Here is a 22,336-nt window from a genome sequence, read left to right as displayed (position 1 = left end):
CTAATGACCTCTGGAGTACCAATAAGAAAACGTATTTCATACAACTAAGGTCGCGTAGAGTGCGCATGTCTGTAGCCACATTCCACGAAGGGCTCCACATTTGAAAACAAGTGAGGAAAAAGTGCAAAGTTCTCAGGAATTATCGCGGCGTCGCCTACTTTCACCACTGGAATCTGAGTTCGGATTCGTTCTTGGAAAATTACGCTTCCCCTTTCGCAAGCAGTTCCTCTAGTTGGATCGAAAACTTCCGACAACCTGGCGTGAGTTTTTGTGAAACAGTTTCACAAAGTCTGTGCACGACCACAGAGCACACAGACGTTCACTGATTTTATATATCGTCAGACCCCAGAACAGAGCTCAGTCATGTCTAGTCGGAGGTAGTGGTTTCGAAGCTTGAAATTAGCTTCCAAGAAGTTTCACCTGCAAGTGTTTGAACACTAGGTATTTGTGACATCGTCGTTTGCAGAGTTGCAGAGCTTGGCAGGTCACTATGGCAACAGTTCTTGGCGTCGGTGTCGGAATTTTCATCCTGGCCTTTATTTGGGCATTAACTTTCCTTTTGTGCCTGGTATTCTCCAGATCTCAAGGAGGACTAAAGTAAGATTTTAATGTTTGCTTTAAAGAAGGAAATAACCTCACTTGTCTTCAGAACAAATTGACATCATTCAAACAAGCATTTCATCTTCACGAATCAAATAACCGCTGCACTGAAACAGGATTATCTCTCTATTTCAGCCTCAGTCCCTCCCCCTCCCCCATCTAGTATGATCTACCCATCTATATCTCCTTCCCCATATATATATATCTCTCTCTCTCTCTCTCTCTCTCTCTCTCTCTCTCTCTCTCTCTCTTTCTCTCTCTCTCTCTCTCTCTCTCTCTCTCTTCTCTCTCTGATGAAAATTAGAGGATATTACACATCTGAAAAATGTATAAAATACCGTGCAACTTGACACATGTATTGTTATCACAGGTCTCACCAGCCCATTTCACAAGTCTATCTCTGCTATCTCAGTCTGGGACCTCTCCTTGGTTATAGTATACATGTAGGTTTCCATAGTAGTGCAGCATATACCATACGGTAACCGGGGAGAGGTCCCGTACTAGTGCTATCTGTGTAAATTACTATCCAGAAGCTTGACCAGGGATATCCCATAGCAGCTGATTTCTTCTTTTTTCCGTCCATGATGTATGTGTTGACATTTACTGAACTGATTCCCTGTATGTGTTATGTTGAGTTCCTAGAAGCTGTTATATTGAATGGAGAACCTGACTTGAAGTTACCTTTATGGCGCTATGCCTTTTTCAAGCGCACATGTTTTAATCTCATCTATTCTGTATTGTTTCAACAAAACTTTCTCGTTATTTCTTCAAATTTATCACATTTTACTTCATTATTTTTTTTCACACAGTTTTCATTTGACCTCAACTGTCCTTTCCCATAGTCATCAAACTGCATTGTAGCATTATGTGAAATTTCCATGTTTGTCATTTTTTTTCATTTCTCTTTCATTTGCCTTTGTTTGTTCTTCTCATTCTTCTTTCTAAGAATTAATGAACTTATCTATTTGACTCGGGAGTGTCTTTGGTAAGTTACCTATGCATGGAACGGTCACACTGCATGGGGATGCACGGATATCTGTCTTGCTGATAATCACAATTGTAGTGGTATAACAATTTAGTATGTACTGGTCATCAAGTGAGAGAGCTAAGAAAAAAGATTCTGTGACTTTGATTTCAGTAGGATGTGTTCCAACTCACAAATCAGGGGTTGCTGTTTCAGTACGCACCCGATTAAACTTTTACATTTTCAAATGTAACAGCAATCCTGTAACCTGTGGTTTTCTTCAGTGTATTTCTAAAAGAAGGAAAAAAATGTTTTTATCTTCCAAAGAAATATGTCATAAAACCCACAGGCTACATTTACGCCATGGTAAACACTTTACAAATCTTTATGTACATGTATACACTGCGAATCTCTTGATTGTGAAAATTGAACACTGTGTAGTAACTGCATGCCCCATCACAGTGTCTGCAAACTTGATTGATGTCAAGGCTTACGATGTCATGTTCCTTCAATAATGGTTACCATTTCTCTCCAGTTATCAAGTGTGCTTCAACATGACTTTACAAATCCATGATTGCCAGTTGATTACCTTCCATTTGACCAGTGCATAAATGCTGCATGTCATGATTTAGATTAATCATGTAGCTGATAACAATGAATGGTGATTAATAAGACTGTAAAGGTGTTTACCATCATTTGGTATTGTTTCAACATCAGACAAAAAATAATGGATGTATTCCTATGACAGTAATTTTCATAGTTTAGTCTGTAATGTCATGTACATCTGATAGACAGCAGAAAGACCAAAATTTGCTAAATGTAGGAGTTAAAACAACTAACGGACTTGCTGTCAGAAAATAATGGTCTGTACTTGTTAAATTTGAGTCAATTTTGGTGTATTTAACCCTTGTCCTGCCAAGATGATACGTCACCATCAGGTCAAATCGGTTAAACCAGGTGACACATAGCATGTCGCATAGACAAAGGCTTGGACATTTGAAGATGCCTGAAAACATAGATACTGTGTGATTTTTAATTTTATTGACTAAAGGTACGATAACATGCCATGCCAAGAAGGTGAAAATAGCACTATTTACTGACCTGGCAGATGGAACACGCTGGCAGGATAAGGGTGAATACGACGGTTTCAATCAGGTTCGAGCATTTTAAGCACAAATGAAGTTACCGCCTGTTGCTATGCAGTAGTTATTTCAACACTAACTTAATTACTAAGGAGGGCAAACTTCTCCTGCCCCCAAGGGTACATAGTCCCTTGTTTGTGCTATAATGTTTTTAATACATGCCACTCTCACACAGTTTTTACTTAAAATATTTAGGTTTATTGGCAAATGATAATCAAATGTTTTATTTCCCTGTTAGACGAAAATCCGTTAAAAATGGAACCATTTTCGTCATCGAATGGCGCAATGATATATTTAAACTATGTTATGCAGTTTATCATTTTTTTCTGTAAAATTTTCCAAAAAACCGGATTTTCGTTTTGAAGTTGGATTATTTAAGTGTATTTGTGCAGGTTGAAATTCTGGATGCATTGTTGTAAGCAATTACATGACAGGACGGCAGCAACTGATACTCTGATAGTTGTAAAAATCATATACAAACTTCTTATACAAACCATCACAAAATACTGATTGTCAAAAAATAATGGTATTCGACGAAATTTCCACAGCTCCTGTCCTTTGGAGCTCTATCCTCTGACATAAGTCTTTGTCAACACTCTCGATTTGAAAGACGCTTAAAAACTACTTCACTACTTTCTGAGAAAATTTACATCCTGCTCATCACTCAAAGCACCGCTGAGCATTGTTTAGCTTTGGATATTATGCACTATATATGAATTTGTTGGATAGTGAGATGGCTAGACAGACAGATTAATAGATAATAAATTGATAGAAGGCTTTGTTGTGTCACTAAAAGCCACTGTATTTTAGAATGCTGAATAGTTAGTTCAGCAATTTTTGGATCACAGGCAAAATGTAAAACTTATCTCCCAGTTTTTATCTGTCTGAAGTAGTTGATGAACTGAAAGAATGGTCAATGGTTTTTGCCAAGCATCCTATATTCAATAGAGTAGGTGTACCTATATATTGTTGAGAGACATGGGGGGTGTTAATAGTTCCTACCAGAGAGTATTGTTACTTGTATATGGTAGCAAAGAATAAATAAGTAAATAGCATCCATACTTTATTAAAGTACCCTTAATTTCTGATCGTACAGATCCAGTTCACCACCAAATACTCTGTGCATTTTCCTGCTACAAATGCTGGGTTCATTTTGCATTTAACATGGTATTTACAGATGTTTTGTACTGTCACCTTCACAGGAATGCAGTGATTGGTATTTTTCTTGGCGCCCTAGCCATCACACTCATACTGGTTTTCTTTCCCAGAGAAGATCCCTCAGCTGCCAAGGAAGTTGACTTCACAGTGAGTCTTAGTTTACATTACACATTATATATTATAGCCCAAACATGGGACTGTGTGCCCGAGGGTAGGTGACCATTTGCCCGACGTAAGGAGGGCAAACTGTCTCCTGCCCCCAAGGGTACATAGTCCCTTGTTTGTGCTATAATGTTTTTAATACATGCCACTCTCACACAGTTTTACTTAAAATATTTAGGTTTATTGGCAAATGATAATCAAATGTTTTATTTCCCTGTTAGACGAAAATCCGTTAAAAATGGAACCATTTTCATCATCGAATGGCGCAATGATATATTTATACTACTATGATGCAGTTTATCATTTTTTTTTCTGCAAAATTTTCCAAAACCAGATTTCCTATGCAAAACATGAAATTTCAACATTTTTACATCAAAAAGTTGTCAAGTTGAAAATAGTTCGGTTCACTTTCAGTCCAATGATGACTATGCGGCCCGCGATGTCATCGACGAGTTACCATTGAATCCTATGGAGCGCAATACGTTCGATATACGAGGCATGTGATATAGTATTGTTTGTAACATGTAAAGCTATAGGACAAGTTTTTCAGTCTCTAATTGATGGAAGTCAGATTTTTTTCATTTCTTCAAGGGGAAGTGTCATTTGCGTTTTCTATGTTGTACAATATCTTCCCAAAAACCATCCTTGAATGATTAAAAATGTTGATTCTGGCATGATTTGATAGTTTTTGCAAAATCTTGTTGTCGTGACACTGAGCCCTGCAACTTCTGAGAGCAGCTGTTGGCCGATTTACCTAAATATTATGTTTCACAAGCATACTTCCACCAATCACAGCAATCGTTTCATGGTTTTCTTTAAAGAAGTCAATGCTGTCTGTAAAGGCAGTTGAAGGTGTACCCAGGATATTTCAATGTTTTCATAACATATCTGATTTCTCTAGTACAGTGATACAAAATTAGCCAATATGCCAATTTGGGTTGACTTTGCCCTCAGTTGAAAAGTTTGTAGACACACCTTTGGAGCTACCATCTTATTTTAAATTAATGAAAATCATACTTTACCCTAAAAGTGTTCACAGGTCTCATTGCTACAAATTTGATTTGCCACTATTTGTAAAGTCTGTTGATTTCTGCAATCCAAAAAAGCTTTTCAGGATGGTCAAGGATTTTTACTCCCAATTACAAAGGAGAATGGCTTAACCCTTTCACCCCCAGTTCCCTGTGTACAGGTCCAACTTACCATAGAAAACAATGGATTTGGGACAAACCATGATGGAGAATGGCTTAAAGGGTTAAGTTTGCTTGAGGAGAATGGACTTTTGCTTCCAGGCATGTGCATACATTTAGGCCGTAGACTTTGGAAGTCAAACAGCGATAATCACAAAACAAGCATCGAGATTGAAACCTCAATTTTGGACTCTTCTTATAAACAATAAACCTTGACTGTTGCAAACAAGTTTGAAGGAGTTTTTAAACACCGTCAACTGTCACGGATTTTGTTTGTATTTATTTGCAGATATACGATCACACACTGATTGGAAGGACAGTACTGGTATCATTCATGGGATTGTTTGTGTTGGTTGGCGTTGTCCTGGTCTTCATCTTCCATTGGATGGATCCTATGCTGGCTAAACCAATCAAGAGAAGGTACTAGGTATTCCTGGCCTTTCTAGGAACGCTGGATGGATCCAGTCCTGATTAAAGCATGGATCCAGTCCTGATTAAACCAATAGAGAGAAGATTACTTATCACTGTCTCTGTGGAAATACATGTAGGATTTGTTGCTGTGCCGAACAAATCATGAGACATTGGATCAATGCATTTCTTCCTGCGTACAAGCAAACTACCTTGCCTGTTGGGTACTCTAGTGTTTTGATTCTGACATTGAACTTCCATGCAATCTGCAAAATTGATGCAAGTGTCTAGCTAGACTTTCACACAGCTCACGGTACTCAATGAGTTTCTAATCTTTGCCCTACACTGATGTGTCCTCAATGGTCTGGCTCTGGACAGTCCCAAGGGCCAGTGCATTGAGATACCAGGATAATCTGCCAAGCCCAGCTATTATTAGTCAGATACACTAAGCTTGAGGGCAGCAGTAAGCCATACTGTGTACCCAGCCAGGGAGTTGCAAGAGAATCTATTGTCAAGACTATTGAGAAAGCTTATAATATGAGGAAGTATATATATACAGGTTTGAATGGTTCCCTGAACAACATGAATCTGTCCCATAGCCCAGATTGGATACACTTACCGTGTAACTTATACCATGCTGACTTTGTTCAATGCAGACTCCAGTTATGATGACATTACAGATCAGTGTATCTTTGAGCTCTCATGTGAATTGTGAGAGATATAATGGGCACAAAAGAGACCATCTTTGCTTGCCAAAGTTTCTTGTCCAGGCAGCTTGATGCTCCCCGAAATCAGATAGTGGGAGACTGTATTCGATCTACCGGACAGGTGTTAGCAGACAATGAAAAGAGATTTTCCACAATACTTGGTATACCGTAGATACACCCTCAAGAGAAAAGAGTGTCTATTGTATAGATTGATCTATGAGTCCTGGTATGAGTAGCAGAATTCATTCCTGCTGTGTGTATCATATCATGCACATTGCAACCTGGCATGTATTTTGATACTCAGAATCCATTTTGGTTATGTAGCAATTATTTGATGTTATGCAGCATGCTGCTTGTCGATTCATTTTTCGTCAAAACTGTAGACTACAGCATACAGTTTAATTAATAGCCTTGCACGTTTTGAATTTTGTATTATGATACATGCCTTGTGCATGGTGATGGCTCAATTTAAAGGGGATGAAAGTAAACTTTCTGTCAAAAAAATGAAATTTTACATACTTTTATCTAGTGACTTGAAGAATTCATGCTTGGTGAAAATTTGGACCACCAACAATAGAAGTCTGTGCGTTAATATTTATGTCAAATTTTCATCTAGTGCAGGTCAAATTGTATTAGGCTTACCACTTGCTGCTAATATGAGGTTTGTAAAATATGAATCACTTCACTCTTGCATTTGCAAACGTGATATATTCACAAAAATGATTTCAAAATCAAGGGCTCAAGTTTGTATTCTGTTGGGACCACAAACTATTTGAGATAAAGATCAGCTAAATTTAGAATGTTTATCTAAGCAGCTGTAACATACACTTTCAAAAAATTCATTGATCAATGCTAGTTATCTCCTGTGGACAAAAAAAATATCTTTTGTAAATCGGTTTTCCTTAATCTGTGTAAATTTTGTTTTTCAATCTATTTCAAATTCAATTTCCTATTAAATGTACAGTCTGTGAATGAAATGTTTGTGTTATGATGGGATTGCACTCAGTAAGTTATGAGGGGGAGTTAGAAATTATTTGTAAATTTGTAAAATAATAGTATTGTACAGGTGAATAAACTTTTGTAATATTTTAACCAGAGTCTGCTGTGTTCATTGACTGAATGGATTATACAGTGTATGAATGTCATACTGCTGATGTCAACATCTCCTTCTGCTAACAGGTGTTGGGTCAGTGTGCAAAGCCAGTGTTCTCTGCTGTACAATGTACTGAATGATTGCCCAGCCCACTTTGCAGGAGTGAGTTGAGAGTTTTCTAGCGATGACTGTATGGATGGACAGATGCAGTAAAGTACATAGCAATCCTACTGACGCACTGCTGCTTGGTCCAGATTTATGTTCTTGAGAGATCATTTCCATTATAGGGTAAGGGACTCTTCACAAGAATCCACAATCTTTCATGCTACTCTGAGATTCGACAGTTCCATGTCTTTCTGCTACTGATCACTCCAACCAATCTCTACATCTCTTGCTAACTTTCTGTCACACTACTTTACAACCTATTCTCATTAAAGGTATACTGTCACCTGTTCAAATATTGCCACAGTTACCATGGAAAGAGAAAATCTAACCAGTCACAGACTTTAAGCGGGTGGCCGCTTTTTAAAAACAGCGCCCTCACATGAGCATTTTGAATACTGAGGAACGCCCCTTTGACCATATATGGGCATATTTCGATTACAGGTGACTATATACCTATAATCAGATTCCCTTAGATAAATTTCTTTCAAGGGACCAATGCCATGATGAAACGTTTCACTGTAGTTTTAAAGAAGAGGAGAAACACAATGATTTGAAAACAAAAATTTGTAACTTTATTCACATCTATTTCGTGGGGTTTGCTTACAGAACTACCTGTTTGGACACTCTGTGAGCAAGCCATGGTGTGGTGTGTTTATAATACAAACTTGGCATTGACAACAGCCCATAATAAATTACATAACTAGTTCATGAAGAATATATGCACTTTTTTTAGAAATTGTTGCAGTGTGATGGTTTCAAGTCATCAAATGGCATAAAATGATTGGATCCGAGATATAACTGTTGAATAATGGTTGAAAGTGACTGCAAGAAGCAATACTACAATTCGTTAAAGCTATGTTTTAGAAATTCATAATGTAGAGATGGACAATCTCTGGTAATATCTGCTAATATTTGAAGGAGGTAACCAAACACTCATTCAGCTGCACGATATGGCTATCAATAACTAACATACCACCTGTGGCTTTACTTACTGGTGACTTATTGGTAAACCTTACCGTAGAGGGCGCTGATCAAACTTTCTGTTTGTGTAATGATACAAATGACACAATGCAAAGCTTGATGCCATCTTGCACACAGCAGTTTTGACTTTTTCTATCACTAACAGTTGTACAAACCTTTCATGTACCCTAAATACAACACAGTAAGAGGTGTACAGGCAGTTCAATGGTATTATTGCCACTGTGCCATTACCTTCGATGTTTGACACTGCTTATAAAATTCGTTCCCATCTGCCTTGACATTTTTATAAAACAACACGTAAAGCATATACATCTTTATAGCATTTTTACAAACGTACAAAGCGCTTTTTTCTTTCTTATAATTTCTTTTTTGAGGGGGTAGATATCAACATGCAGATACTGACAGATACAACGGTATTGAATATTGAATGATACAAAATTTGCAATTCTCATATTTGTTTCAAAATGGCATAGAAATGATTCTGATCACCCAACAGTCGGTGGAAAAGTTTGCCAAATGAATAGTTTGTTCGATGACAGAAAAACACACAAGGTAAAAGTATTTTGAACTTTTTCTTCCAATTTTTCTCTTTTTTTATACAACAATTTCATACACATCTCTCTTAGCAAGATCAAACTTCTTGAATGCTAAATTGTATCAGAAAATGTTACAAAAGAATTCATTTGATTGGTTGATGACCAACCAATAGTGTACTTGCAAACATTTTGAGTGACAGACTGCGCAAGCTGTTGCACCTGTCAGTATTTGCATGCTGACTGTGTCAAGTTAACATTTCAAATTTCAAACTATGTTGAGTTTAGCTGACAGGGATAGCAGCCAGAGCACACGCAGCGACAATGGACCAGAGACAGACTGCGTATCCAGACCTGTATAGGTTCTTCATCTGGAAGCCGTATCCCATGTCCCAGAACTGAAATGCCAATTCAGAGAACGGAACACGTTAAAGGGACATAAGCTGTGTTTTTCAGTATTCTGCTTCTGTATTTCAACTACCATGTCTGACCCTAATCCGTTTGCCATGCCGAGTATTCTTTTTGTCAACACAGCTTATATGTGTGTAGTGATCATTGTTTATTGTTTACAAATGAATTCTAGTCCGGACTTGAATACAATTTTCAACAATAACAATGGAGATTATACTCATATAGGTTGTGTTGATATGCTAAATACTTGGCATTAAATTACAGTTTAGGGATTCAATGCAGAAAGTGTAGGGAAATCACAAAACAAAAGTTCTGAAAAAATAGCCAAAAGATACAGCTTATGGAGCTTTAAAATATATCATTTACAAACTGTGACAGTGAAAGCGAACAGAGTGACTGCAGATTAGGATGATTACCATAAAAAGCTGTGACAAACATTTGTTAAAAGCAGAAATGTCTCTTAAAACTCTTTCACTACATTCTGATGTATGTGATGTCATGCTTGATATGATATCATAAATTGGTAAACCGTTATGCACCCTGGTTTTGCTAAATACCTGCGGCAGTTGTGAAAGCCTTTATTAAGGTAGTATGTGCCTCAAAAATGAAAGATTGAAACTGTTCACTCAAACTTTCCTCAATGAAACTTTCAACAATTTTCTCTCAAAATCAAGAATAAAATCAGGGTTACAGTGCATATTCTGGAACTAAAGAAACAAATTTCCAATATTTACAAATATTTGAAATTCAAAATGGCCACAGTCCCTGTGTTATCTCTATGGGGAAAATAAAATCACTGATTTTCACAAAACTGAGCCATTGAAATCTTTCTTTACTCCATAAGCTTCAAAGGAGCTTCCCAAAAGTGGTGGGACGAACAACTTCTGTAAAGTCTATCTGAAAAACTACCTAAAGCGTTTTCTCCCTTAAAGCATTTCCACATTTTGATGGCCATAAGAACTGAAGAGTAAGACTTACCAAGTGCCTAACACCATTACCCATGTGATACATCAAAGGCCATGCAACAACTGCTTTACCCAGGTATGGTATAACAGCCGGTAGTTCCAGTCCCTTGATTAGGTCAAGGTAATACATGAAGTCGTGTGGTGCTACATTTATACCAACGGCAAACGTGGCAACACCTGTAAAGACAATCAAGATTTCACTGGTTAGAATTTCATCATTTTACTAATGCTATCACTACACCATGTTCTGATGAAAACTTCTTCAGCCTGACTGCCTTCATTTGTTTACCAAACTTTCTCACAGCAAAACCTTTTTCTGACATTTATTCAACTTCAACAAAACGACATTGGGGTTCGGAGTACTTGGTGATTACTGTGGTGGTCCATTTCATGGGCTTTGTTTGCCCAATCTGATTACTCCCTATTACCTGTAAACAGATTCACACTCACCACTGATGACAATGGGTTTGGGCTCAAAACCATTGTTACTAATTGTGATTGCGGACCTGAAGCAATTAATATATTATATTACCTGGTTTTCTAAAAATATCTGCATTGTCTTTATGAGTAGTGTGTGACACAGTCAGATTTATTGATGCTAAACCCACTGATAAGTAATATTACTGAGATTTCACATTCAATCATTACTTTTACATAAACACTACATTTACAGTAACATAGTTGAAGTAATTTAACCTGTTCACCCCACTTCAATGTAAAGAGGTCCACTGTCACCATTGAAAACAATGGGTTAAGGCAAAACCACGATGGTGAAAGGGTTGAAGGAACCTGGTCACCTGCATCTGTGACCATGTAGTTATAAGAGGCCTTTTCAACAAATGCAGAGATAGAAAATGAGAGAGAGTACACTGTACTTACTGAGCGCCATGATAGCACCTGTAGCTCTGTGGTTGATGGACAAGATAGCTGTCAACTGGGGCTGTCAAATAAATCAGAACAGCAATTACATAATTTAAACAACAGTAGGAATTTTGGCACCAAAGTCTAGCACTAGAACAATGTCCACAGCCAGTAGATGATGCCTAGATACCAGACAATCAAAATCTAGGCTGAGGAGAAGAATACACTTCAGTTACTGATTTTCATTACAATGAAATTCAACTGTAAAACATACCATCATGCCTGACACCAGGGCAAAGCATCTCACTAGCAAAATGGAACTCACGATCCATTTTACAGAAGAAATTGATTTTATGTTTCTTAGCTCCCCATGACGTTGAACTTCACTGACTACGAACATACAAAGGAATTCAAATTCTAAAGACCGTAAGTTACAAGGTAGTTGCCATGTCACCTAACCAATGTCTATACACAGTAGGAGTTTGGACGTTCATTTATAAAACCTCAAGCCACAAATGGGAGTGCCATGAAAATCGAATGGGATTCAATAGCAGTGCAACAAAACTTTACTTCATAAGTTGATGACTACAGTAATTCATATGTCTACTACAAGAAGTGACTATCAAAACAAAGTCTTGTGGATAGGGAAGCCATGATATATCGCTTACCTGATAGATCCAGAATGGTGAGCGAGGGCGCTTGAGTGTCTTCTGTTTCTTCCAGTAGACATCATTCTGGAAATCCCAGAACTCTTCTTTCTGTTTGTGGTTTTCTAGATGGTACAGTGGTACTTTACTTGGTGTGGTTACTTGTCCTGATGCAACTCTTTAGGTACATGTGGAAAAGAATAGAATGTCATCAAGATATTTAAGCCTTTCATATCACCTCCTCCCCACTTCCCTAATTCCTGTATACACACGTTGATACTCACCTAGAGCCATTTATTCTGGACCAGTGTTATGTAAATAGTGATATATAAAAGGTATTTTGTAAGCTTGTATTACAACTTGCTTTAGGGTGAAACAGAAGGTAGTGTATTTGTTATCTAAAACCAAAGTCATGAAAACATCAAGTTAAGGTAGAATGCATGTGCATTGCTTGGAGATATCCGGACTCTCATTTTTTTACAATTCTTTTCTGATTACTGGGATTCTTTCAGTAAGAAAAATTTTTGCTGTCTTAGTTTTTTAAAAATTTGAAAAATTGTTTTTCCCCATAGAGTTAACACAGCCTGACAGGGACGGTGGCCATTTCAAAATCCAAATATCGGCTAATGTTAGGCAGTTTGTTTCTCTGGTATCAATCTTAGCACGGTGAACCCTGCTTGATTTGGTAAGAGGAATGGTTGAAAGTTCCAATGTGGAAAATTTGCGGAAAAGTTAAACTATTCCAGTTTTGAGGCTCATACTACCTTAGTGATAGTCAATGTGATTCAATTTGATATCACACACTACCCATGATGGAACCTTCAAGACATTGTACTAGACAGGGCTTGACAATTTTTTTCCAGTTCACTTGTCCGTCGAACAAGTGGATTTTCAATTTCACTTGTCGTCTGAAAAATTTTACTTGTCCTCCATTTGTAATAATCAAGACCAAAATACTTGCGACGGATGGATATGATACTTCATTGGCTACAGTTTTTTCTCAAAATCTTAGCAAAAATCTGAGAAAAATTGACTGGGGTTTATTTTATAAAGGGGACAAAAATAGACAAACTCATCAGTATGTTCTTAAAGTTCAGGGTGATTTGTACGTAAAGCATTCAATGAGAGAAAGGGTGAAAAACTCTAGATTACCTGCACAGGAAAACTGGACTGGATTGTTTGAATAACAAGTGCTGGCACCGAGCGGTTCTGTAAGATAACATAAACACTTACGATAAATTCACAAAAAAATTGGGAAATCTATTCTCATAGAGTTCATCTTCTGCCAAACATGGTTGTAAGGGGGGAGAGATATCTAATTTTGAGATCAATTTTTAAAATTCGATCAAACACTTTAGAGTTATCATATTGATGGCTATCGTATTATCTCGGTGTTTTTGCAAAGGTCCTGGAACACAGGTAAATAGCATAGGAACCTTGGTACCATTTCTATCCCCCAATGATAGGACTAAGGAGTGCATATAATAATATTGCGGGGGAACTCGCCTGCCCTGTGACACGACTTGAGAAACTCAATAAAATTTTCCCGGGTATCGGCTTTGCAGGAGTCAAAGTTTCTAGTGACTGTTATAGTTACAGACAAATAACACATACTGTCAGACGCCTGTAACTGGTGGTGGACAAACTGCATTGCATCCCGTGTTCTCAGAGTGGTGGCAGCCACTCTTTAATTTTTGGTAAACAATAGAAACTCATCGGCATAACAATTACATATTATCATGCAAATTAACCACCATTCCACCACTGATCTTGCTCAATTTTATTGATGACTGGATACTGTACTATCACTGTCTACATGTCAAAATAATGCACTTTTGAAGCAAAGTACAAAAGATGAATATCACCCAGGAAAGGAGAAAAACAAATACTTTCTATTAAACAACAGCAGATTACAAGATTAATGAGCAAAATCACTCATTTAATTTCTTGGCAATATATTTATGTAATCAGTTTCACTCTTTGAGCACCAAAAATAATACACCATTTACGGGTGTTCTAGACTGGTGGTTCGTTTTGTATCATACTTATTCAAATGTTTGCTGCAGCTTAGTCTAAAAAGAATTACCGGTAGTTGTTCATGGGTCTCCATCAACTCAAATGGCATCATAGAATTGGTCGCAACAATAGGACTAAAGCTTTCAGTCGTAACAGAGACCCTAGCCCTGCGTACAGGTCTGTGTGTTCCCGGCGTTATACGGCCTCCACCACAGCCCTGCAACGGTCTATGGAGATAGCTGGAGACTCTGCAGCGAGATTCAAAATGGCGATCTCCGTGGGTACAGAGTATGACATGTTTCAGAAAACGAGCAGTTTTGGACGTTAGGAGAAGTTAATCGCATCTTTTCAGTGGTCGGTTAGGAGGTAAAGGTAGGCAGGGACAGGATTTTGCCCCGATAGAGCAGAATTTCGGCCAAAAAGACTGCAGAGTCCCTAGTTATCTCCATAGACTGTTGCAGGGCTGTGGTGGAGGCCGTATAACGCCGGGAACACACAGACCTGTACGCAGGGCTCCAGAGACCCTTGCTGTACATAGCTAGGGTTAATATGGGTCAAACAACAACATCTGGTTTTGCTGTTCTACCAACAGAAGTTGGCAAAGCCTCAAGCAACTGAGCACAGAGCACTAACACATACAAAGATATTTTATTTGTCTTTGGCACTGTACACGTACATCTATGGTATAAGCATGGATCTAAAATCTATTTTTTACATCCATGGTATAAGTAACCACGGGAAGCCATACAGAGCTGAATCTTTCAGTCTCGCTGCGGCTCTTGTGACATCAGATGTCATTTTAATCTACTCAATTGCATTGAGTTATACTAACATTAGGGGGACAACGGTCATGTCGTACACCCGATTTTGTTCAAATGATTCACAATGTCGGTGCCATGATTTCGCGACCTTGCCATTGCCAAGCCTACGCCGGCCGCGCACTGAACCGCTGCAGAGGTCATCAAAAGTGCAAGCTGTCGGGCGTTATTTATCACACTATCAGAGCGATCGGCCACACAAACCGAATTAATACTCTCTCATTTTAAGTATCAGACTATGAAGTACAAAAGCTTGGGGTAGACTCATAGACAAGTGCCCCATGGACATGTTAAAGAAATTCGTGGATTGTTATGAAAAGTCCTCCGCATAACCCAAGTTGATGAGGGTCACGTAATCGAGCAACTTCCATGCATAACTGATTTCACAATTCTTCTTCAGTAAAACGTTATTTTTAATGTCGTCGTGGAGGTAAAATACAAAGAGCCGTGTTGTCTGTCAAAACTGGTTGAAGGAAAGGGTAATGTTGTCTTGAAATTCACATTTTTTCAGTCGTTACGTACACACTTACCTTACGAGCAGCGCCATCTTCGATTTCACTGTCGTCTCGTGTAGTATCGCGAGAAACGTCCGAGATAAAACGCGAGAAGTGGGAATTTCGCATGCTTGCTGCAACAAGAAAACAAAACAGTGCCGACGCGACACTAAAACAAAAACTCTCCGGAGCTCGTTTTCCGAAACTGCAGATTATGCACCACTGAATTCTTCATAATCCGTTGTGAACAATTCTAATCCTTAGCGAAGTGTTAGTGTTAATCACTCGTACAGGGGATGATTTAAAGCGCACAGGTCTGATTTGATAGCCAGCGCCAAACTCAGCCTCTCGCCCCGGCACCAGTGATCAGTGCAATCACAGCCAGGACCGCGGTTCAATCAAGCGCTATCCGCGCTAGCAAGCGGCAAGCTGTCGATAGCATCACCGGAAATTCGGAAACGTTGTTCAGACCGCAGAAACAGGTATGTACTATTTTAGCTGTAGGACCATAGCAGTTATGTTTTCAGACGGGTTTCCTGCCTTTTAGGGGCTGGCTTGATTGGTGGCGGGGTTAAAATCGTAAAAGTCAAACCCAGCCCGTAAAAGGCAGGAATCCCGTCTGAAACCACCACAGCTATGGACCCACAGCTACTTCTGTGAATCACGGTCCTAGTGTAGGACTGTGTGTGAATCGTGACCAATTGCATGCCCCAAGTCACGGTATAGACCCCCCCCTCTCTCTCTCTCTCTCTCTCTCTCTCTCTCTCTCTCTCATAATGTATAGAGTATGTAACGTGTGTGTGTGTGTATATATATATATATATATATATATATATATATATATATATATATATATATATATATATATATGATTTATCAGTCATGATACACATGTCCTCTTGAGAAGTTACACTGCTCCACGCTAAAAGAATAAAAAAGAGCATTGTAAATAATCACACATGCTTCAAGTTCAAGTACAAAGTAATAATATCTGAGTCTGTTGCCTAATTTCATACATCCTACAATCATCAGACAGACAATCAGAACTGACAGTTATAGAACTGACTGTCTGTCTGAAGATTGCAGTGTGCATAACAGATATTATTACTTTGTACTTGAAGTTTTTTGTGTTATTATTTGTATATATACAAGGAATTAATATTGCATTTATAGTCATGGTCACACAACTTATAAAGATTTATATGAACCCAAGTATTTTACCGACTATCCTGTTCCTTGAAGTCCAACAACTTCAATCAACTGACCAAGGCCAATTGATATCAAAATGTCAATATCAACAGAATACAATGTTTGACGAATACAGCACTTCAGTACTGTAGCTTCATAGCACTAATGAGTAATCTGCTGATTGGTTATCACAATTCACATCTGCTTTCAATATATTCATCACTTGTATTTCAGATAGTTCTGCTGATCCTAGAAGATCAAAGCATCAGTATCTGGAAGACAGGCATACAACAGCAGCATTAGACTGAACCGAGCAGTATGCCTTCTGAAACAGGACAGCAGCAAATAACATACTCAGAAAAATACTATGATGAAAGATATGAATATAGGTATTATGCAAATATCTCTGTGATCTAAATAACATACTCAGAAAAATACTATGATGAAAGATATGAATATAGGTATTATGCAAATATCTCTGTGATCTAATGAAATATTTTTCTCCTTTTTCTGCAGACACAAACATTTTTTAACACTGAGTTGGCAAGCACCAGTTCTTCTGACAAAATACCTAAACGAGAGGCTTAGTATTATTAGGATTATGCATGCAGAACTTTAATATCTGCTAAAAATGTTTAATGTTCTAGCAAGTTAACACTTTCTTGTTACAGGAAAAAACCATAGAATACTGGGTGTATAATGCTGAGCTTTTAGAGTAATTATTGATAGTTGTGTGTGTGTACAGTGTGTGTGCAAACACGTGTTTGTGTGTGCATTTACCATATTAGGCAACCCCGGATAGATTTTCTGGAATTATTGTGAGAGTTTGGTCCATTGCTCTTTAGGTGTTTGTTTATATCAGAAAAAGTCGTATTTCTTCAATCAGGCAGCTAGACTGGAAAAATTGATTGGTCTTAAGTGTCTTAGGCACTCCTAATGGGTACCATCTTTGAGAGATGTTGAAAAGAGCCCCCTTAGGCAGGGCTTGACAATTTCTATCGCCCGACGCCCAGGACAAGTGAGATTTACGTTCGGGCAAGTCAAAAATAAAATCTGGTCGCCTGCCGGACAAGTTGTTTACACAACTTCTGGCGCAATCAACGCGAACCTAAGTTACGGTTTGTGCACGTCTCGCCCGATTTGCATTGTCGTACACACAAAATAAATGTCAATCACTGACTTTTTTTAGATACAATTGTGACGTTCACTTGCCGACTCACACAATATTGCAATTTTTCGATGATCGACATGAAATTGTTTCATCGTCCAATTAAAAAGTCGCGGCCTCTTATGGTGGAGGCCGTAAGAGAACATACAGACCTGTACGCAGGGCTACTACTTCAATTTGAACTTTTGAGAATATTCGGTGTCAACATTGGCGAAAATTACCGAAATTAGAAAGCCCTGAAAGCCGCTTCGGAATTCGTCGCAAGTATTTTGGTCCTGATTGTTACAAATGGAGGACAAGTAAAATTTTTGTGAGGACAAGTGAAATTGAAAATCCACTTGTCACCCAGACAAGTGAACCGGAAAAAAAATTGTCAAGCCCTGCCTTAGGCCTGTGTGACGGGTCTTTCAGATTCAGGTTTTTCGCCTCCAAAATAATCACAAGAGTTCCTGTATCAGTTCGGGTTATGTCCATATAGAGGATATTACAATTGACCAATCAGCAAACCTGCCGTCGCAACGTCATGAATAATTAACCATGCAAACCTAGGCTAGTAGATTGCAACGACTTTGGAACTTTTTGGCTAGATTTTACCCTTAATTTTTAACACTCAGTAGTTTTTAGATGCAGACGTTATGCACAATGTTCATTACGGTCGAGATGGCGACCGACACAAGTGGTTATTACATCGAAAATTACTTCTTTGGATGGTTGTCCTGGCCAGGTACCGCTCCTAGAAATCAGAATTTGACCCTTGTAAATTTACAGTAAGTTATTTGTCGCCAAATATCGCCTATTTTAGGTTAACGATGGAGCACGATTTTTTCGATCACCATGCATTTCCTGCTACGATTGACCCTTCGCTCAAAAAAACGCGCGCCCGATCAATCGCCGAGAAGTTAACCAAAAGCTTGAAAAGAGAACGAAAAATGTCCAATAACTCTTTTCAGAACATGGTCAGGGGAAAGAAACTCAGAAAAGTATTTCGGAAGAAATCCTTACAATTTTTAACATGGCAGAACGTCTCCAATTGACTCGGGCTGAGACACTTCCGGGTAGCCAACAGTCTCACTCGATCGATGGATCTGTCAAGGCATGCAAGTCAGATCGCGCTCTCCAGCATAACATTTCAAAGCGAATCCTTGTAACCTTTAACCCTCAATACATATAAAGTACGTGATTGGTTCTTGCCTTAACCTCATTACATATACGGTACGCCATTGGCTCTTCCCAATTATCCTCTGTATGGATATTACCCGGACTGTGTATGGTGTGTGCTAATTTTTCTCATAGAAATTTGTGGACTCTACCAGTCAAATTTGCAAAGTATTTACAAAAGAGGACGTTCGGAATCTGTTAGAGGGCGCCATGATCCTGATACCTTATTCAGGGAGAAATTTGTCTCAGAACACTCATCTCATTTTTTTTTCTCATTTGACTTGACAGACATGTAATCTTACCTCTAGACATAGCCAAGCTGGTACCCAAGACACATCTGATGACAGAGACTGAATGGAGAAACCTTGGTGTTCAGCAGTCTCCAGGCTGGCAACATTACATGATACACGGACCAGGTAAAGTGACTCCCAGACTTTTTGATTTCTCATTTCATTACATTGTGGAGACCAAAGCCAAATGAATATGGCAACAATGATAAATTTTGTCTTGTTGTCTTAAGCTTTGCATATTTTTGAGACTTGTCATGTGATCAAATGACTTTTCACAAAATTGTCATCTAATGGAAACAGAGATTGTAGTGTCATCTGTTCATCTTATTAGTCCCACGGACACCGTCGGGGGGACTTATAGGTTTGGTCATGTCCGTGCGTGCGTCCGTGCGTGCGTGCGTGCGTCCGTCCGTGCGTGCGTGCGTGCGTGCGTCCGTTCACGCAGATATCTCTGAGATGCCTGGAGCGATTTCATTCAAACTTGATAGAAGGATTACTTCATATGGCATACAGATGCACGTCAATTTGTTTTGTGATACGATCCAATATGGCCGCCAGGCGGCCATTTTATTACGATTTTTTCATGTACAGAGCCATAACTCAGGCATGTTCCAACCGATTTTATTCAAAGTTGGTACAAGGACATTGACCAATGTCATACAGATGCACGTGAATTTGTTTTGTGATACGATCCAATATGGCCGCCAGGCGGCCATTTTATTACGATTTTTTTCATGTACAGAGCCATTACTCAGGCATGTTTCGACGGATTTTATTCAGAGTTGGTACAAGGACATTGACCAATGTCATAGATATGCACATCAATTTGTTTTGTGATACGATCCAATATGGCCGCCAGGCGGCCATTTTATTACGATTTTTTCATGTACAGAGCCATTACTCAGGCATGTTTTGACCGATTTTATTCAGAGTTGGTACAAGGACATTGACCAATGTCATAGATATGCACATCAATTTGTTTTGTGATACGATTCAATATGGCCGCCAGGTGGCCATTTTATTACGATTTTTCATGTACAGAGCCATAACTCAGGCACGTTTCAACCGATTTTATTCAAAGTTGGTACAAGCTTATTGACAAATGTCATAGCTGTGCACGGCAATTTGTTTTGTGATACGATCCAATATGGCCGCTGTGCGGCCATTTTATTACGATTTTTCATGTACAGAGCCATAACTCAGGCATATCTCAACCGATTTTATTCAAAGTTGGTACAAGGACATTGACCTATGTCATACATATGCACGTCAATCTGTTTTGTGATACGATCCAATATGGCCGCCAGGCGGCCATTTTATTACGATTTTTTTCATGTACAGAGCCATTTCTCAGGCATATCCGCATGTTTTGACCAATTTTATTCAAAGTTGGTACAAGGACATCGACCAATGTCATAGCTATGCACATCAATTTGTTTTGTGATGCGATCCAATATGGCCACTGTGCGACCATTTTGTTACGATTTTTTCATGTCCTGAACCATAATTCAGACATGTATCAAGCGAATTCATTCAAAAGTATTTTATCACAGACCTAATGAAGAGGACTCTATCCTCTTTGAGGACCTGTAATCAAAGTACCGATTAACAAGTGGGGACTGTGTCATCAACGATGACTTGTTTCTTATTCATCTTCATCGTTTTTGTCCTCAGAACCTCATGTTCTCCTGTTCAGAAGACTGAAAAATGGATATTATGGCTAGCACTGTGTGTGTGTGTGCAAGAGTCCCTTGGACAGTTTGGAGAAAGTGACATTCCCGATGATCAGACAGTATCCGGACATTCTCTAGTCACCAACTTGTTGGCGATGGAATTACAAGATGTGATGACTGTCATCACTGGAGATGCGTGGAATCATAGACCCCCATAGACCCTAAAAACGGATGGTGGAATGAACTAAGCGCTGTCTTCAGACAGCTCAGCCGACAATATCACAGATTTTGACAATCTCAGATGTCAGCTGTATTTTTCATGAACTATTTACAAAAGAACAGAGGCTAACACTTGCCAATGATTGCTGTGCAAAGAGATATCACACACTCAAAGGTCAAAGAGGTAGAGATTTACCCTACCCCATCACCTCCATTGCTTTGTATATAGATCTGCATCTTAAGGTAAAATGCACCTTTGGGACAGATATTTGAACTCTCAAACTTTTATAATTCTTTTCTGATGTACCATTTGTTGGGGCTCATTTTAAAGCTGTTGGTGAAAGAAAAGATTTAACTTAGTCTTTCGAAAATCAAAAATTGTATTTTTCTCCATAGAGTTAACATTGGGATGGCAACCATTTTGAATTTCAAATATCAGTAAATGTTAGGTTATTTGTTTCTCAGACTCTATTACAAAATTTGCACGGTGACCCCCAATGTTTATTCCTGATTTCAAAAAAGTATGGTTGAAAAGATTCCTTGAGGGAAGTCTAAAGGGACAAAGTCGGCCATTTTTCATGAATTTTGTTTGATACTAGATACTACTTATATTGTTTGACATGTTGAAAGATACTGAATGGATGGGTGACCATGCATATATTCGACCCGGGTTTTAGACAAATTAAATGAAACGACCGCGAGAATGAATTAATGGTCATGACCATTAATTCATTTTCGCGGTGGTTTAATTTGTCGTGTATAAAACAGGGGTCGAATATATGCATGGTCACCCATCCATTCAGTATCTTTCAACATGTCAAACAATATAAGTAGTATCTAGTATCAAACAAAATTCATGAAAAATGGCCGACTTTGTCGCTTTAAGCAAAAGTTCACATCTCACACGTTCGAGGCACATACTACCTTAAATTGGAAAAAATTGTTAATTTACCAGAGTGTGGCGGCTGAATGCAGAGTAGGAACTGCCTGCCTGCTACACTGCCCAGGATTAAGTTTCAGCAGGGCAGGTGAAGTTTTACAGTTACAGTCGGATGTGAGGAAATCATGCCATTTTTTTTGCCCATTTTTGCCTGAATTGAATTTGCCTGTGAGGTATGTGAGACAGTGTAGAAAATTTATGAAATTTCTTGCCACACCAAAGTGATACCAGCCATGATACTGATGTCATGTATACAGGTACCATCACCAGGCACACAGTATTGACGACAGGGAACTTTTCAAAGTTATCAGCCCTCATTTCTGGTTGTTGTTGTCAACAAATTTTAATATTATTTCCGTAGTATGCAGCAACACTCAAACCAGTTGTT

General features: G+C 38.6%; 3 protein-coding genes across 4 annotated transcripts; 2 read left to right on the top strand and 1 right to left on the bottom strand.

Annotated features, from left to right (window-relative positions):
• The first annotated feature begins 75 nt into the window (after positions 1-75).
• LOC139127325 (transmembrane protein 218-like) lies at positions 76-7,420 on the top strand. Of its 2 annotated transcripts, XM_070693243.1 has the most exons (4): positions 76-597; positions 1,547-1,585; positions 3,909-4,011; positions 5,503-7,420. In XM_070693243.1, the coding sequence occupies exons 1-4, from the start codon at positions 491-493 to the stop codon at positions 5,638-5,640; spliced, it is 387 nt and encodes a 128-aa protein (XP_070549344.1). In that variant the 5' UTR covers positions 76-490; the 3' UTR covers positions 5,641-7,420. The 2 variants fall into 2 exon arrangements, with proteins under 2 accessions (XP_070549344.1, XP_070549346.1); XM_070693245.1 differs by lacking the exon at positions 1,547-1,585.
• A 715-nt stretch (positions 7,421-8,135) lies between these two features.
• On the bottom strand, positions 8,136-15,504 carry LOC139127327 (succinate dehydrogenase cytochrome b560 subunit, mitochondrial-like). Its single transcript, XM_070693247.1, has 6 exons — positions 15,349-15,504; positions 13,137-13,193; positions 12,006-12,162; positions 11,356-11,416; positions 10,490-10,653; positions 8,136-9,498 (listed from the first exon to the last, which is right to left on the bottom strand). Exons 1-6 carry the CDS (start codon positions 15,363-15,365, stop codon positions 9,385-9,387), a joined length of 570 nt encoding a protein of 189 aa, XP_070549348.1. The 5' UTR covers positions 15,366-15,504; the 3' UTR covers positions 8,136-9,384.
• On the top strand, positions 15,466-20,991 carry LOC139127326 (cyclin-dependent kinases regulatory subunit-like). Its single transcript, XM_070693246.1, has 4 exons — positions 15,466-15,794; positions 16,739-16,889; positions 19,115-19,242; positions 20,791-20,991. Exons 2-4 carry the CDS (start codon positions 16,819-16,821, stop codon positions 20,838-20,840), a joined length of 249 nt encoding a protein of 82 aa, XP_070549347.1. The 5' UTR covers positions 15,466-15,794; positions 16,739-16,818; the 3' UTR covers positions 20,841-20,991.
• The last annotated feature ends 1,345 nt before the right edge of the window (positions 20,992-22,336 follow it).

This window comes from Ptychodera flava, unplaced genomic scaffold (genome assembly GCF_041260155.1).
Source record: "Ptychodera flava strain L36383 unplaced genomic scaffold, AS_Pfla_20210202 Scaffold_30__1_contigs__length_3116999_pilon, whole genome shotgun sequence".
In the NCBI taxonomy this organism is placed as follows: Eukaryota; Metazoa; Hemichordata; class Enteropneusta; family Ptychoderidae; genus Ptychodera; species Ptychodera flava.
Note: the sequence above shows the minus strand (reverse complement) of the source record. Positions and strands in the feature narration are given on the sequence as shown.